Here is an 18,228-nt window from a genome sequence, read left to right on the forward strand (position 1 = left end):
TCAGTTCCCCATGTTTGTGGACGGGAGCGGGATTGTCCGAGCACCGTCTGTGTCGGCACCGCTCCAGTTTGGTAGTGAGAGGCCAGAAAACCCCAATATTTTGGTGGGCGGGTGTGTGAGGACCAAGCTCTGCCGCCCTGAGGCCCCGCGGCGGGAGGGGCGCGGGCCGCGCTGCCCTCAGGGCCGCCTCAGCTGGCGGGACGTGGCGGGGATGCACCTGCGGGGCTCGGCCTGAGGAGAAGCGGCTCTGCCCCAGCCCCGGGCCGCCGCCGGGCCGTCCTGCCCCATGGCCGTGTCCCCGTTCTGCAACTCCTGCATGCGGCAGCCCCTCAGCCCCACGCCGCTGTTCTACCTCACCAACTGCGGCCACGTTTTCTGTGAGGTTTGCCTGCAGAAAGGTAATGGCTGCTGGGGCGCGCCCGGCGGGGCGGGCTGTGCTGGCGTGCACACATCCACCCCAAACATGGGTATTTCTCACCCGCTGTGGGAAGAAAGAAAGCCCTGAGCATTTTTTCGAATGTTACTGATAAGCCTTTCCAATCCTTGCTGTTGATTCGCTTTAAACAGTAAAACCCGCCTGTGTCCCCTTCCAGGTTGGTGTGGCTTTGAGAGAGCCCTTGGGCACAGGCCGTGGAGGCTTTAATTAAACTGGGTTCTGGATACTTATGATCCATAATTTATTTTTTAAAAAAACACAAATAGATGACCTTCTATTCTGGCTAATTTGGGAAAAATAATGTTTTTTCCTTAGTGAAAGAGCAATAAAAACCCATAGAATTTGTTTAGGGTAGGTTTTTTAAGTACTCTTAATAATAAGTTTTAAGGCTCAATATTGTTCCTGAAAACTTTCAGCAGCATGAGAGAAGATTTGAAGTGATGTTTTAAAGCTCTTGTGCTATGTACAATTCCAGAGTCATATTCTGTGACTCCTGTGATGTTCTTAGACATTGATATGTGGGAAAAACAGAGGAATAATGAAGTTGTTTTGCAAAAGGAAAAAAATGCAGCAGACAAATCTCAATGTTTTTCTCTTTCACATCATGCTAAATGCCCTGGTTGTTTTTTTTTTAACGGCACACAGAAGAATTGATCAATCTGTATTTCAGAACTAAAGACTTTCGACTAGACATTTTCACAGGGTTGCTGTTGAGGATAGAGTATAATAAAATGCAGCCTCTACAGCTTCCAGGTTGCTAGGACATGGACAACATCTTTCCTTTCCTTTCTGCTCTTAATGTAGTTTGGCAGAAAAACGTGTGAGAGATTATGTATCTTTTATGCTGTGAATTCAACAGTAATGACAATGCAAGGTTTAAAATGTATTTAAAGATGTTGATCGTTAGAATCTTCAGAAAGGCAGTAGCTAGTAAAATTATCAATTATAAATATTGAAATAATGTGCATTTGCTATAGATATTTTCTAATATGTTTGCAGATAATCAAAGAGTTTAAAGTCATAAAGTTTTAAAAAGTGATTTAATTGTTTTCTCACTGGAGGAATTCAAAAGGTAAAATTATTAATTCCTTTACATTTGGGTTTCATATATTTTCTTGGGAGAACCCAACTGTGCCTCAGTCTAAAAATCCATGTATCAGATTGACTGCAAATCATTAGTGCACTTAAGCATACATTTAATTAAACCAGGCAAGTAGTCCTATTTAAATCAAGGGAGCTAAAAGTCACCTGCATTCTGTGACACTAATGATATTCACAGAATCATTTACATGAATGCTTATTTACAGGAGTAAATGACATTTATACACATTTTTCCTGCACAACTCTGTGTAATGGTTATAGAATCAAATTCATTATTCATGTTTATTCATACTTATATAACCTGCAGATTTCTTCCACAAGCTCCAGAGGTTTAGACATCACATTCTATTTACAATGTATTTAATATATATTCAGTTTGATCTATATTTTAAATGTATCTTTATCTTACAGGCAAAAAAGATGAATGTTTGATCTGTAGAAGTCCTTGTCGTACCTTAGTCCTTTCAAAAGAGGTAAACAAAGCTTTAGTTTTGTTGCATTACATTAATCTGTGGTTTGTTTAACAGCTAAACTATTTGCATAAAAAAATGCTTCCTTTTTTGTTTTTGCCGACTGTGGCATGAATATTTACTGATAATAAGTTTTAAACTTAGATACTTAGGCACTAGACAGCTCAGCTTTTTGTTGTATATATTCCTTCAAATTAAAGCCTATGGAAACGTTTTAGGTTTTCAGGTACTGCTAGACTGTAAATCATTCTAAACTTTTCAATAAATATGGCTGGTTACTGTGTAACATCAGTGACTACTTTTCAAACTGTGGAAAAATGTTTATTGATATTGGCATTTGTACATCACAGAAAATGAACAGTAATGAATTATTTCATGTAATGGACTGAATTAAAAACCTGCATAATGGCTCAGCAGTGTTTTCAAGTAGATGAGGGTTTTTTTCCCTGTTTTCTCTTAAGCTTAACTATTTTCCTCGTGGCTGTGTGATTAAGAAAGAGTTTGAAATATTGTTGGGAATTCTTGTTATTCACTGGAGAATAACGAGCTTTTAATTCCTTTTCTTGATTAATCATTAAGAACATTTAATTTTGCCATTTCTCCCAGAAGCAATCTTCTCTTTAGCTGATTTCATAAATAGGTTGTGAAAACATTCATATTTTTGTAGACTGATGCCTACCTAAGAGATAATGCCTTATAAGGATAAAAGAGAAACACCAAAAACATTTAATAAAATTCAATAGAGCTAAACATGAAGGCCTCCTAGCAATCTTACACATTGAAGAAGACAATGCTACTAAAAAAAATTGCAGCAAAACAACAAAATGCAATTATAATACAAAGGAACAATGCACACAGTAATCAAATACAAAAAAATCAAAAAGCACTTCATAAAAATTCTAAAGGGCATATTTTAATATGCTTTCAACATCAACCTATTGTTGCTGCAAACTTTGTTATTAATTTCAATCAAAGAATATTCTAAGTTGTCAGGGACCATTTTGTCCAACACCTTGCTCAAAACAATGTCAGTTTTTAAGTTACATCAGTCTTAAATTGCAGTATTTCATCACAACTTGATAATTCAAACACACAGAAGGAAATTAAAAATGAAGTGATCGGGATAGTAACAAAAATATTAGATGTTTCATTAGAACCTGCCACTGCTCTGGAGGGCTGGAAGGAAGCAAATTACCATATTCTTTAAAAAAGACATTAATGATGATTGCTTATCCTTGATTAAGAACAGATAAAATGATTGGAATGATAATTAAAGATGCATATAAAAAAGTCATGGCTCTATAATTCAGGAACCTGAGTGGAAATATACCTGGTAAGCTTTATGAGCTTGATGCTATGGAAGAATTCCCAATGAGGAGGAGGTCCTATAAATGTGTTAGAACTCCTAATTAAATTGTATGTTGGGATAATCAACATGTACACATTAAATATGCTCATTTTTACACTAATGCATTCTTGTCACCTTTATATCTTCCTTTTGTGTCTCATGATCCCCACTTGCTTTTCCCCAGAGGATGTTTAAATGTTACAGTAAATCAGAATCTGGCTGTTCAGTATTTCAGAGTATCATAGGAACATCTGCTAGTCCTCCATGCAGCAGATAAAATACAAACAGTATCATACAAATCTTTTTGTGAAAGAGTTTTTACATCACGATGAAGCTGCTTGGGTTTTATTTTTTCCAATCTGATAGGTACATAAACCAAGATCATTGTTTTGATAGAACCCTAAATAGATTGCTCCTATGAATGCATTTCATTTAAGGAAGCTGAATGTATTTTTATGAATATCTTCAAGTTTTCAAGGTGGACTATTATTGTCTTGTGTGTATTTTCTTTACTGAAATATCACAGGTGGGTTCCCTGTGCTGTCCGTCCCTGCGTTTCTCCATCTGTCAGCTGAAAATTTTTGAATGCTTTGGCTGATGTCAACCAAATTCAAAATTGCAGAGGAAGTGTCAAAGACAATTAACTACCTCCTGTGACTTCTGTAAAAATTAGTAGCTGGGGAAAGCAAGGAAAAGCAGTTTTCCTAAAGCATGCACAGCTCTGCAGTGAGCAGACAGTGCAGGCCATCATCAATTGCTGCACAAGACATCCCAGTAGCTGATGTCACCATATGGGAAGCAGAAGATACAAACCTATTGCAAATCCAAGTTGTTAATTTAGCTCCTTGCACAATTATTTTTCATACATAAGAGACTCCATTTCCCTTTATTGTTAAAAAGATATAATTTAAGCACGCATAGAAAAGAGGTTTGGCTGTTGTTTAGTCTTGGGTATTTGACTTTTTGCTAGTGTTAAGATATTTTTGGTGGAGTTAAAAATATTATTTTTTTTAGATTTTTGTGTATTTCAAACTGGAGCAAAGCCTAACCCTTTTTGATTTCAATGCAGTATTTTTAATTTAAGTGACTGCACTTTTCCTTCTGCTTTCTTAATATCCCAGGAAACTTATGCTTCATTCACAGGTGGCCCAGTTCTTACTTCTTTTAGTAATTCACCTTTTAAAATTTCTTTATTTTTTAAAGCTTTTTGAGATTTTTAATACTTCTAGGAGTAATTTCAATTTTTCCTACAGCAGTTCTTTCTTACTGGATTTTGAGAAGTGGTTCCTTACAGGAAGGCTACCTTCTTTCTGGGGCAGCCTTCTTCTATCATCTAAGTATGCCTGCATTATTTCTGGTCTTTTTGTTCATATTTGGGGTAGTTGTAAACCTGCCTTCTCTTATAGAATCACAATACATCAAAGAGAGCCATCCAGTTTGCAAGTAGATTTTTTTCATAGATACGTTGTTTTTGAAAGCTGTTTAGCTATTTTAATTTAGTACTAAAACTGGTATAACTATTTTGGAGTTGTATTTTCTTTGTTTTTCTTATGATCAGATTAGGAATGTGTGTATTCAGGATTAAAGTAACACTTAAGCTGTCTACACTGCTTTGTAGATTTGGATAGATGTGCAAATGTCCCTATTATTCTGAAATTCACTTAATATTTTGAAGCATTTTTTCCTCACCATAAGTAACAAATATATTTTTATTACAATCATGGCTTAGGTATAGAGCACTTAACATTTTATAAAAGCACAGCTGGCCATTTGTGAGGCCACATCATGATCTCTGATTAAAAGACACAAGTCATAAAATCCTTAAAAATTCAGCAATTACTTTAGGGCTCTTTCGTTATTCTGGGATAATATTCTGCTGCCCCGTGGGCAGGCAGAGACAAAGGGATCCCAGCCAGTATTGGAACTATTCTGAAAAAGGACTTGGAAACAAAACTGATTGTAGGATGCATCCCTACATTCCCTGTGGCTGGGAATGGTGAGAACCAAAAAGCCTGGAAAGTGCCTTCCAGAAACCTGGCTGTTGGTGTGAATGCAATACCTCTTCCAGGGGCCACAGCATCCTCCTTGGATGGACACTGGACACTGGTGCTATCTTAATCACAATAAGTATATATGTGGGTAATATAAGGCCATTAAAGAAAACTGAGTTTATTTTCAATTTCTGCATTATCTTTCTCTGATCTGTCAATTTTTTCTATTTATATACATCAGTCAATTTAAGAAGCACTTCTAAAAAGACTTTATTTGACTTGCTAATAAAAATGCTAACCTTGGTATATTTTCATTTCTTCATAGATAAGTCCTGATATTCAATCACTGTTCGTGCAATTAGATGTGTTATGCAAGAAGTATTCAACTGAGTTGACAAAGGTGAATCTGCCTTAAAACTTCTTAACTCTATAAAAAGTCAGCAACTCCTACTGATTTTTATGTGAATGGGAAAAGTATATGAGTGAATTCTTGAAACTAATGTATGCCCATTATTATCTTTACTTCCTTAATTCCACAGTTTCTAAGTTCTAAAGGAGACATAAATCATTCATTATGGTCACTGCTTATGTTTTCAAACTCTAAGGACCACTAGTCTGGTTATTTTAATGGTGTAAAATCACTTTCAATGCCATGCAATCAAAAATTAGTTTTGCCAGAAGCTTAAATGTGCCCAGATAGTGTGCCTTAATTATAGCAATAAAAAGTTACACTGTAAAAACCTGAGCTGGGCTACAGTCCTGAGCTGACTGTGTTCTCTTTCCCTTTTTAATTTTTTTTCTTTCTTTAATCAAAACACACCTCTTCTTTTTTTTCTTTTTTTTTCTAGATAGATGCAGTAAATGATTCCAAGGTCATTTTCCTCCTGCTTTCTGTGAATTCCAGATAGGATTCCTTTCTTCAGGCTTCATTTCCAGTAAAGAATTTCTGTAGCTGTGTGGGTTAAATGAGTGCATACAAACTCGCATTTACTCCTCATTTTCTGCATCTCTTCAGCTTGGCTTTGGGATTTTGTGTCCTTGTCCTTCTTCCTGTGTATTTCAGCAGCAGTTTCAGGCACTCAGCAGTACATTGTCCCTGGGCCCAGCTGCAGCCTTTGCTATCTATTCTTATCTCCTTGGGCTGGGACTTGCTGATCTTTGGGTGAACTCCCTGACCCAGCAGAACAATAACACAGGGAAAATCACCTCCAGCAATGGTCATGGATTCACATTTGCTCTACCCCAGGCTTCACAGACTTTTCCAAAGCTGAGCTTAGCCACTTTCTTGAGGAGTGCTCCTCCTCAGATGTAGAAGTGACACAAGGTAAATGTGTCCTTCCATACCCACTTTTTAACATCAGGATCAGCAGGGCTTTTTTCAGTTTACTCTGTAAACGGTAACAATGCAGGGAACCACACTTCCAATCACATGGGAATACAAACTTCCATACTGTGCCAAAGGAAGGAAAAAAGAGGGCTCAATCTCTCAAGGCTAAGATAGCCTGAGAGAGCCTGTTGGAAACATATTGAAGTGTAGTGAAGGCATTGAGGTATGCTCAGAATTTGTCCCAGCATCAAAAGATGATCTCCTAGACCCAAGAACTCATTTCTGAGTGAGTGGAAGCAGCTCAGAGACATCGCTTTCTAAGTGGATATTTCTTCTATCAGTTGTTCAAAAGACACACTTGATTCTTTCATGAGTATTCAGTGGGAGCCTGCCAGGTTCTTCCACAGGGAATAAAATAACCATTTAAGTTGGATACTCCTCTATGGCTTAATATTCTCAGAGTGTTTCTTTTTGGTTGTCTCTATTCCTACAGATTTTCTGGCAGTTTTCTTACATGTGAGAAGAATGATTTATTAAAAGTTACTGCCTATGGTAATTTGTTTCTCAAGCTCTTGTCTTGCCTACCATGTCATTTTTACTTTTAACTTGTCATGGTTTATGATCCTCATTTGGACACAAGAAGTGCTTACACATCACCAGACAGTGTGTCTAACAATTATTTTTTAATTAACAGGGTATTTTTACAAGGCATATTATAATTGCCAGTAAGACAGATTACTTTTTATGTTGCCATTAATTTTATGTGTTTGCTTAGCACTGATGAATAAGAAACACTGCAGCTAAACTGGCTTTCTAATGTCTTTACCTTTTTATTGAACATAGTGTTAAAATACAACTTGAATGAAATAAATCTACCAGCTCTACTGTAGGTCATATTGGATTAAATTAACTTTATAAGACTTTGTCTATCAGTGATAATAACTTAGAATAGTTTGGGTATTTTTTGAAGAGGATTTGAAGAAGATATGTTAACTGCCTATTAAAATACAGAAAACTTTGCATACTGTGAAGTAGGTATTTTCCATCACTTCTTTGTTGAGGTGTATAAATGTAATTATGTGAAGCTTGATATAACTATTTATTTTTAGGTTTCAGAATTTCAAGAAAGATATCGTAAGCGTTTATTAACACACTACAAGGAAAAGGTAATTCTAACTGTGATTTTCTAGGGTTTTGTTTATGTTTGCCTTGTTACTTTGGTTTATTTTTAGAAACTGTAATCATCTTTTATTGGAATGCTTAGAATAATTTATCAGGATTGACTCATTACTGTCATTATAAGTACTAGTTTTTAATTGTTCAAAGTCTGTGAGGACTCTATTAATTCTGGTGATTATTTTTAATAAAATACTCTAGTTGTGAGATGGTTAAAATTAAATGGAGAATCAAAGAATAGGGAGGGAAGAAACCAGTTCACTGTATGGAGGGGAAGGAGGAAGAGGTGAGGAGGAATGGGTGCTAGGAGACGAGCCCAGAGGAAAAGAAGACTTTAGGGCTGACAAAATAAATGAGAAGCTTGGGCAGTGGGAAACAAGACTAAGGGCTAATACCCTGAATTTGGGATAGCTCTGTGTGAAGGACAGAATTAATTATTCTGTGGAGAAGAGGTACTGCATTTGTCACTGTGCTTCTTCCTTTGTAGCTTGGAAGGCAGATTTCTTTTTCATTTTTCAGCTACTTCCAGATATTTTACTAAATAGTTGGATGTTTCTTTTATTTCTAAGGACATGGGATGTTGCTTAAAGCTGCTTGACAGTATTGGTGATTAGACCCATGAGTGGGTACCACACGTATGAAATGAAAATGCAAAGCTCATGTAGCTGTCCAGTTGGCCATTTCATGTGTGTGGAGAGTTCTGGTATGATTGTCATGGATAGGAAGTTTGGAGAATTAGGTGCTCTGTGGCCCATTCTTCCCTCTTCTCCATGAATGCATTTTGGGATCACTCATAGTGTACTGTGGTGTGTGTAGTTCTTTTAGGGTCCTGTCCTTCTGCTTTCAAAGCCAGGCCAGGGAGGAATCCTGATTCCATCCCCCTTCTAATCTTTTGTAACAACTCCAGATTGTAAAACTGAAACCTGTAGACAAAGTAAAACAAATGTCTTAATAGAATTCAGCATAAATACAGGTGTTATCTCTCTGTGGAGGGTTTTGATACTTTTGTAATGGTAATATTTTTAAGTTGTTTACTGTTGAGACATTCACTCAGCAGTGTTTGTAAAGTATTCAGGGATGATGCTTGACCTAAGGAAGGTGTTCAGGTGACAGTACTGAAACAGTTGAATATATTCATAAATATCTAGATAGGTAGATATAGTTGGTTGCTGCTTCAGTGATGCACTGTTTTGGGTGGGTTTGTTGCCCATTCTTTGTGTTAGTATGTTAAAACTGCTTGCATTGGATCAGGGTCAGGAGAGGCTGATGGTATTAAACACCATTCTGGTTTCTCATGCTTGGCTGTCTTGTTTCAGGTCCCCTTCCTTATTTCTAGTTTATCATCCTTGTCACTGTCAACCAGCAAGATCTCATGGTCTTCATTAAACTGCTTTGTTGCTGGTTTTGTGAGTTATGCAGATATTGGGGTGCAGATGATGGTGGGCACTTGCTGTCCATATTCCCAGCAGGTCTTGAAGCCCTGTTGTGCTAGGATCCCAAAATATTGAAAATCAAAAAGCTACTCACCTTAAGATAACTTTGGTCTTAAAATTACCCAGTCCTACAGAGCAACAAGGTAAAGTACATTCCTCCTGACTGGTCCCTTTTTTAATCAAACCTAGCTCTCATTAGGAAGAAGAAAACAGAATACCAAAAACCAGATCTTACATAAATTACATTTTTCTTTAATCTGTTTTGCAGAGTTATGCATCTGCAAAAAGAACATAGTATCTCCCACAAATAGTATGATTTTATAAAGCAGGTAATTTTATTAAAGGACTCAAATAATAGTTTGAGAAGCATGAAAAGTTAAGAAGCAAATTCATTTGCCTTCAAAATATGAACAGTGTGAAGGATTAAGGCCACATAATGGAAATTAAGGATAAAATATAGATGAAGTATTGAGGCTATTGAGTAAATTTTTACATCCTTCATAAAATATATGTTCACATAATGAAAGACTGTAAAAAAATCACATACTAGGGAGCTGACTTAGTGTTCTTGACCTTAATATTCTTCAATTTTGCCAGCTCATAACATTCTTTAATGGAGATATTTTTGGTTGTGTCTCTAATTTAGTAGGAAATACTTTTCATTTAAGCTTGTTACAAGTAGATACTGCAGTGAACTGAATACATTTTGAATCTGAAATGAGAAATATGGTGGGAACATAGTATTTTGTACATTTATTGGTAGCTTTTTCAGATAACTCCATATTAATCATAAAAAAAGCTTTTATATCAGATGTGGAAAATAGGAAGCAAAAGAAAACTATTTTTAAGCACTCTTCCTAGTATTCATTTATCCAATATTATCAGCACACTTAAGAAATGGTAATCAAACTAAGTCTTTAACTGCCAAAAAGAAGCATATCTCTTCCAGATTGACTGTTTAATGGGTCCATAACACAGCCATAACAGCTCCAATAAATCTGGAATAGCAATGATGTCTTAAGATTAAAACCAATAGAAAGCAGCTTTTCAACACTTTAGAATACTTGTTGGATGAAAATGAAGCTGTATATCACACACATAGACTTTGTTTAAATCTATGATTATCTCACAGATAGCAAAGCTGGAAGAGTCTCTCAAGAAAGCAACACAGCAAATGCAACAGATGCAATGGTAAGAGGTTTAATGCAGCAAAAGTAAATGTAATCAGACAACAGTAAGTTTAATTCATAAAACAATGAAGATTTAATGATTTGTTTGCCTTCCTCATGTTTTTACAGAAATAAATGTATAGTGATTTCTGACATCAGATTCATTTTTCACAGTAATCAATCCTGTTAGGAAAAATTCTTTTATTTACAATACAACTCAGTAGTTAACTCTAGAAGTGAACTTTTAACAAAGTCTTTCACATAGATACACAGTTTTAAATTTTTATTTGCAGGTATATAACCATGTTTGTGTATTTTGCAATGGACTTTAGAGCATCAGCCTAGAAAGTAATGTGATGCCCTTGTGGGTATCTTAGCCCATTTACAAAGTTACCAGAGTTTTGTAATATGGTTCTCATTGTTTCTATTTCTAGTAAAAGTTAAATTCTTGTCTCATCTTGAATTAGTCTTTTTTCTCAAATGTTTCAAAGTGGTAGCCAAGAGATTGCTCATCATTTTCCCCTCAATGACTGATACACTTTCATCTTTTCACCTTATTTCTAACATAAAGCCAAAACTGTTCTTAAAATCTCATTAATAAGCCAGTTCATGCAAACAGCATTTTAACAGCACAAATTTGTTGATCTTCATTCCTTTCCTGTGGTTTTTGTTTGGTTTTATTTTGGTTTTTCGTTTGCTTTTTTGTTTGTTTTTTTTTTTAGTACAGACTATTTCCCATGACTCTTAACTGCACATAATGTTGTATTTTGCTCTCTCAGACTGCTTGGTATAATGTAACAGAAAGAAAAACCAGTATAAAAGAAACTGTATGTGGTGGATTACAGCAGTTTATAAGTTTTGGTTCACTGCCTCCATTTTCTTGTCTTTATCTCAAATGAATTGCATCTTGGTTATATCAAATACAGAGTTCTAACTGAATTTTAGATTTTCTTTTTTGAGTTCTACCAAGAGAGCAGTGTCCTAGGGCCTTCCCTTGCTTGCCTAGTAAACATATTCTTCCTATTTATGGTTCTTGTCAAAGGTACCAGTTCTACAAGGTTATTATTGAATAGTAAGAAAATGACAACATTTCATTTGACAACTAGATTTCTTTAAGTTTGGTAAATGTATAATTTCATGAAATGAAATGAATTTTCTGCTTAGCTATAGTTAAGAGCTGTATTTTAACATCTTTTGTTCCCTAAAGTACTCTGCTATAACGTTGTGCTAAGTTGATATTGTTGGGTATGTAATGAGCACTGCAGATATTATGATATAAAAAGCAAGTTCATAGCTTACTAAATAAATTCTTACTTTGCTTCATGGCAAATGGTATTATGTTAAAACCTGCTACTCATGGATAAAATGCTTTGATTTTATACTTTATTGACCAGTTAGACACGTAAACTAATCAAAACAGCTTTCAATTTATATCTTTTATTTCTTCTTTCCCTTTTAGTATGAAACCTCCTGATAAAACTACACCACTGCCATTTTCCAGTATGAGCAGAAATACCTTTTCCAGTAAGAAATGTTGGTTTAAAATATTAATTATGGAATACGTGGCACTGGACATAACTGTGTTCTAATATTAAATTTCTTAATGACTTCAGTTCCTCCAAGAAAACAGAATGTTTATTCTTCAAATTCTCTTCATTCGAGTCATCCTTCCACTTCTGAAACGTGGGTACAAATTTGTTCATTTTCAATGAGAATCTTACCTAATATTTTATACAGAATGTAACCTTTTTGTAGTGAGTATAAAATATTTCCTGATTTTGTGTTTTGTTTTTGCAAACTGTTCAAATGAGAAAGAAATGAGGAAAGGCTTATCTATCCAAGTGTATATTACAGTTGTATGGATAATTATGGTTATGGGGAAAAAACGTAAGGCATGATGCACCTTATTTCAAAGAATTTTTAGATGGATAGGTGAATGGTGAATAGTGAGACACTCTCCATTTACCATAGAGAAAAACTAAATTTATTGTACAGACACCTGTATGTACACTTTTTTTTTACTTGTTTCAGTTTAGTTGGGATGAGCCAGTCCACTAAGGCTCACTTAATTTTAAGTAAAATGAATATACAGCTTGCTCAAACTTAAATATTTCTATACTTTTAATTGTGACTTTTTTCCCTACAAAAATACAGATTCAGAATGCCCTTGTTGAGAATACAAATGATAAATACATAAATACGCATATTTATTCAGACAAATAGAATAATAACAATACTAATCATAAAATAACTTTCTCTGTAAATGTCTAAACCAAAGCTCAATCAATGAAAAGATTTATTGCTAGTGAGTTTTGGAATAAGTCCTAAATACTTATGCATTGTGTATTATGCTTTTCCATTACTAGTCAAATTTAACCTTAGAATCTAACATAATTTTAGTCTTTATAATGAAATGTGATTTTTATTACAATGTCATCCTTTGACCTTTCTTGCAAGGATGGAGGCAATGGAGATTGATCCTGTACCTTCACCAATGAGGAGAGTAAGTGGTTTTTTTTTTTTAATTTTTTTATGTATTGTTACACACATATATCCTTTTGATTTCTCCTACTCTGTTAATGATGCAAAACATAGGATTCTCCCCCCATTCCATTCAAAACCATTCTGATGTGCATGATGATTTCAGATATACTTGATGCAGGGTGGAAGTCAGATGCTCCCCAAAAGAAACCAAAAGGAAATAAATCACGGCATTAATTTCTGGGATTATATTCTTCACCTGCCATATACAGGCTTTTAAACTTGTGATGCCAAAGTAAATGGCAAATTCTTAAAATCCCAGTATTACAAAAATTTCAGTGATCTGAAAGCACTATCATTTCGACTCTGATACCTGAGTAGGGAGTTGAGGTTTTGAGTGATACTGCTAACATGAGAATGAAGGCAGGAGCTTTTCATGGTGTTGGTATCCTGGTTAGGAGAGGTAACATCCAGTAACAGCTGCTAGCTTGCAAAAGGAATCTCAGCACAGAAAACAGTGAGAGTGTCTCATAATGTTTCTTATCTGAATGTGATAGCTTATAATAAAGCTAAAATACATGTATTTCCCACCTGCCCATAGATCTTTAAAAATAGTAACTTAATTCTTAGGTTTTGCATTTTAGTGCTATGAACAAAACTGACAGCAGAGAGTTCCAGAGCTCTGCAGGCTCTGTAGACTTCAAAAATAAAACAATATAATATTGCTTAAAATGTCTTAATAATTTATATGCTTATTACACTGCGGTTAATGACTTGCCGTTAATTTAGCTGGAGACACCAACTGGTCCAACAAGATTATCACTAATAACTCCACCACAGGATGGACATATGGGTGAGTAAAAGGAAACTTTGTAACTGAATAACATTTCTGTTACATTAGGAAGATGAATAAATTAAAAGCCATATATTAGCAATTTACTAAAAAAATTTGAATTGTGTTGAGCAGTGAGGAATTTACCATGTGGACTTCAGTCCAGCAACTGGAAAATGGTTAAAATGAAATATGAAATGTTTTCCTAATACTTAGCTCTTCTGTTCAGCAAATGATAACTTGTAGCCAAACTGATTTTTTCCCCAAATCAAAGTTGCAAGGAAAATACTGTAATTATATGTGTGATTGAACAGAACAGGAATACTTGTAATATACATTGTTGAACCTCTGTTAAGCTTCATTATTTTATCTGTTTGTGGTTAACAGAAGTTAAAATTGTCCACAATGTCTTTTTAATGTCATGTGAAGAAAAGGGGGAAACTAAAGGGAAGTGAAAAAAAAATATTTATTTACAGAAATAAGGTACTTGAGATCAAGAATTTCTTCAAAAGGGTGATTTTTTTTTTTTTCCACCTTATCACTGTTATAGGGTATAAGACATTTTACCTGCCACTGCTTTCTTCATTCCTTCATATCCTGAGCTTGTGTAACACTCAGATGTAAATAAGACATGAGTAACAGCCTACTGGAATTGGTACAGTCTCTTGAGAACTGTTTATTTATGAGGAGTTTCCCAGAATTCCTAATGCTTTGCAGGCCTGCTATTCATGTGTCTCTCCCATTCGTAGTTTTACATTCGCATGTTTCTGCAGCAGTCCATGCTCAGGCAGGCTTTCACCTGGCTGCAGCAGTTCATAGAATCCATCTGTAGCCACATAAAGAGCTTTTAGCACTCTTGTGTTTTCACATGGTGTAAGTGTCCTGAAACAAAGACAAATGCAATTGCAATGCAATTTCAATGAAGGAGGAAAAATTGCTTATGTGTTATGTTTGATTTATATGCTCAGATCCTTCCTAAATGCATGGTTGCCTATAAATTTAGGGATAACAAGATAAAGAGAGCCGAGGTTAACTGATTTTTTATTGTGTCTAAATATAAATAGATATTTATTAGACAGTAAAATTTTATGTAGAACAGTTATGTGTTCAGCAGATTTCAGAACCTTCACATAAAGTTTTGCAGTGGACAATGCTGAAGGAATCAAAGTTTATGTGCAAAAGTAAGGGTGAGTGGAAATAATGATTTAATGGTGCACTAAGAAAAGTTTCTCAGAGGTAGATGGGGCAAAAAAAGATCAGCTGAAGAACTGGAGCACTTCAGTACAGCTGTCTTGATAGTCTAATAATAGTCTAATAAATGAAAGAAGGTGAAAGAAACCAACACATGTTTAACTGGAACAAGATTTGCAGGGATGGTGCAATATGATGTTTTTGTGACAGCTGAGCTCTCTCATTGACTGTTGTAATTGTGCACCATGTTTTGTTGTTGAATGAATCAATCATGAATTTGTCCCAAGTTATGCAAGGAAAGTACTAATACCTGTTTCCAAAGTTATCTCAAGTAAAATGGGAAATTCACTTGGTCCTGTTCTCAAAAATCTGATTCCAACAGGCAGCATATCCTACAGACGTTCTCAGACAGCTCTAGTAACGCCAAGTCAGAGTGTTGGAGCAGGGTCTACAAGGTAATTCAATACTTTTTCAAGAGGTTACCATCTCCTGTAAGAGACTAAAATTTCCCCTCTGGCCTGCATTAATTTGTATGTTCAAAGGTCATGTTCTAGATCTGAAGAAGTGTTACTGTGCAGCTTGGCTATCATCTGCATGAATGTTTGTTTATCGGGGAAAATTTTGTTTGAAATCACGTTTTCAAAAATGAGGAGATACAGTCTGTGCTTCTGTAGCTGTTGACACCTACTGTCATGGTACTCCTATATAAAGGGGTAGTAATTTTATAATTAGGAAATTTGATAATGTCTCTGCTGTATCATTCTTATAAAAATCAGAGATGAAAGCACAATATCTGCGCAAGGGCTGCTCTCTGAATAACCCAAACTTCTCATGCAGCCTGCAACAGGTGTTTCTGGTTGTTTTCATTTAAACATTGAAAATGTCTTAAACTGTGAGAATTATTAACATCAATAAATAACTTTGAATCATTCCATAAAAATTAAACTCTTGTTCTTTATAAACATTAAGCCAAATGTATCTTCCTAGCAGAAATTTAACATATGTGTAACAAAGTACTTCTTTTTTTCCACCTCTGATTCCATAATTGTTTTGTCAGTCTGCTTCTTGAAAGATGTAAAAATCTTAAATATGTAAAAATATATCATTTATAATATTTTTCTTTAGAATATTAGACAACAAATTGAAGTAATTTTGAAATCTTTTGTACTGTTATAAGTAGCCTCAAATCACATGCATGAATTAATTTCATTACCAGATCCACCCCTGTGAGGTTACCACATAGTGCGTGTCCATTATCATCTGGATCCCAGAGCAGTCAAAGGGGACCATGGGCTAATTTTGATTTCAGAACCCCTCAGCTGCATCCATTTACATCACCTTCTCCACAGCTGCCTCTCTCAAGGCAGCCAATCACCATCTCTGGACTTCTGCAAAGAGAAGGCAAGTATATTTGTAAAATAACATTTACCACTTCCTGAAAAGTTTTCAGCATAGCAGCTTAAATAAATTACCCAAAATAAAAATGACATTTCAGAATTGGAAGTAGGTTCTCAGCAAAATATGAAAGATGTTGGTATTTATGATTGTATGTCTTGTCTTATGTGCAGGACAGTATCTGCTGTAAAAATGTGTTCTTGCTTCACTTCAGAATTAGATTTTAACAGAAATTTAAATCTCATAATGTCCAAATTTTCTGTCTCAGCTGAAGATTTCTTAAAGATCTGCTTATCAAGACATGCATGTAAATGTCTACTGATCACAGTATAAAGGGAGCCAGTCCAGGCTGTTATTTGTTGAGTGCAACATAAAACTACCAAAAGCAAAAAAGAGCTGCATAAACATCAGCCTCAAGGAGGGTGGATGTGGGTAGGAATTGCACTGGGGCAGATTAATTAATAAAATCACAGAATCAGAGTCAGAACTGCAGAACAGCCCTGGTCAGAAGGTACTGTGAATGGTCCAGCCCTTTTTGGGAAGGAGAACCTTGATGAGATAATGTAGCACCCTGACCAATCACATCTTGCAAATCTAATTCTCCTTCTTGCTGAGTTTGCATCACAAGTGAAATACTTTTTTAAACTTATATTAAAAAGATCATTTATCTCTGAAGCACTTTTTGCCCATATGAATAAATGTGACCTTCCTGCACATCCCAAGTAGTTTCACGTTCATGAAACCAAAATAAAAATATTTTAAGAAATGAAGGCTTATAGATTGTAAAAGCTTACATCACAATTGTTTTAATTGTGAAATTTCTGGACAATGATACAGTACGTGAAATAATGCATGAGCCTGATATGATCTATAAATAATGTAGGAGAAATTAATGTTATAAAAAAAGTAGCTATATTGAACTTTAGTAATAGATGTCATTTGGCTATATGATTGCAATGAATTTCAGTTTATATACAGAATAATGCTTTGGAGATTCACTTGTGTAGCTAAAATTGGAATATGGCAAAAATACTTTTATGGAAATACAGAGGAGCACATTTACATTCAGGAAAATGTCAATAGAAAAGTTTTCATTAATTGTATAGGTTGTATTTTTAGTTTTTAATAGTTTTGTTTTTCCTTATATAAATTCCCCAAATAATTTACACGAATAAAGCTTTAGTTTTACCAAGTTTGGTTTTTTTTTATTTGTATCTGTATTTTTATTCTAGGATCAACTAATATAAGAGGACGTTCAGCAGAGAGATGAGCAAACATCTGTGAATTGCTTTTGTTAAGAAGCATGTGGAAAAGCACTGCATAGTCTCTGGATATCAAAGTATTTGTAACTTCCATAATATGTCAAATTGGCATAAACCAGAAAATTGTTCAGCGTGAATATTGTGTTTAAAACATCACTGATCTTTCTGATTAACATCTACTGAAGTTTTAGGTGGGACTACAAAATTTTCTTGTTTTTCAAAATTTTGGCTTCAAATATATTGCATAAATAAAAGTCCTTTATTACCTAAGTGGTAGGGCAAAACATGATTTGAGTGACCATTTTTTGCTCTGAGTGCATTGAACTACAGGATAAATAATTGTGCCTCTACAGTATTATAGATAGACTGCAGTCCTAAAAAAAGAAATTTATTTATGGATTTTTGATTACAGAATTCCAAAGTTTGGTTCTTACTCAATGCATCTCCTTCTTTTTGCATTCTTGAAAAGGGGTAAGTTTTGATGGATATTACATTCTAGCAGGCTCTGCCGAGCACAGAATGCAGTATCTGTTCCACACTTGGCAAGTCCATCATTTGATTTAGGTAACAAAGATTTCTTCCCAAAATGGAATGAAGTGGGGGAACTGGAATGAAG

The 18,228-nt window shown here is 35.1% G+C and overlaps 1 protein-coding gene across 1 annotated transcript; it reads left to right on the plus strand.

Annotated features, from left to right (window-relative positions):
- The first annotated feature begins 121 nt into the window (after window positions 1-121).
- On the plus strand, window positions 122-17,620 carry RNF212 (ring finger protein 212). The gene is made up of 12 exons (XM_058838851.1): window positions 122-398; window positions 1,949-2,010; window positions 5,672-5,746; window positions 7,783-7,839; window positions 10,415-10,473; window positions 11,911-11,975; window positions 12,065-12,134; window positions 12,909-12,954; window positions 13,722-13,785; window positions 15,338-15,410; window positions 16,172-16,356; window positions 17,583-17,620. Exons 1-12 carry the CDS (start codon window positions 287-289, stop codon window positions 17,618-17,620), a joined length of 906 nt encoding a protein of 301 aa, XP_058694834.1. The 5' UTR covers window positions 122-286.
- The last annotated feature ends 608 nt before the right edge of the window (window positions 17,621-18,228 follow it).

The sequence above is a fragment of the Poecile atricapillus genome, chromosome 4 (assembly GCF_030490865.1).
Source record: "Poecile atricapillus isolate bPoeAtr1 chromosome 4, bPoeAtr1.hap1, whole genome shotgun sequence".
NCBI lineage: Eukaryota > Metazoa > Chordata > Aves > Passeriformes > Paridae > Poecile > Poecile atricapillus.

What these genes read in the sequence shown, in the direction of transcription:
- RNF212 (XM_058838851.1), top strand. Translation starts at nt 287, where the DNA reads ATGGCCGTGTCCCCGTTCTGCAACTCCTGCATGCGGCAGCCCCTCAGC. An exon ending in TGAGGTTTGCCTGCAGAAAG is followed by an intron (nt 399 to 1,948) that starts GTAATGGCTGCT and finishes TTTATCTTACAG; the next exon opens with GCAAAAAAGATGAATGTTTG. An exon ending in TGGACTTCTGCAAAGAGAAG is followed by an intron (nt 16,357 to 17,582) that starts GCAAGTATATTT and finishes TTTTTATTCTAG; the next exon opens with GATCAACTAATATAAGAGGA.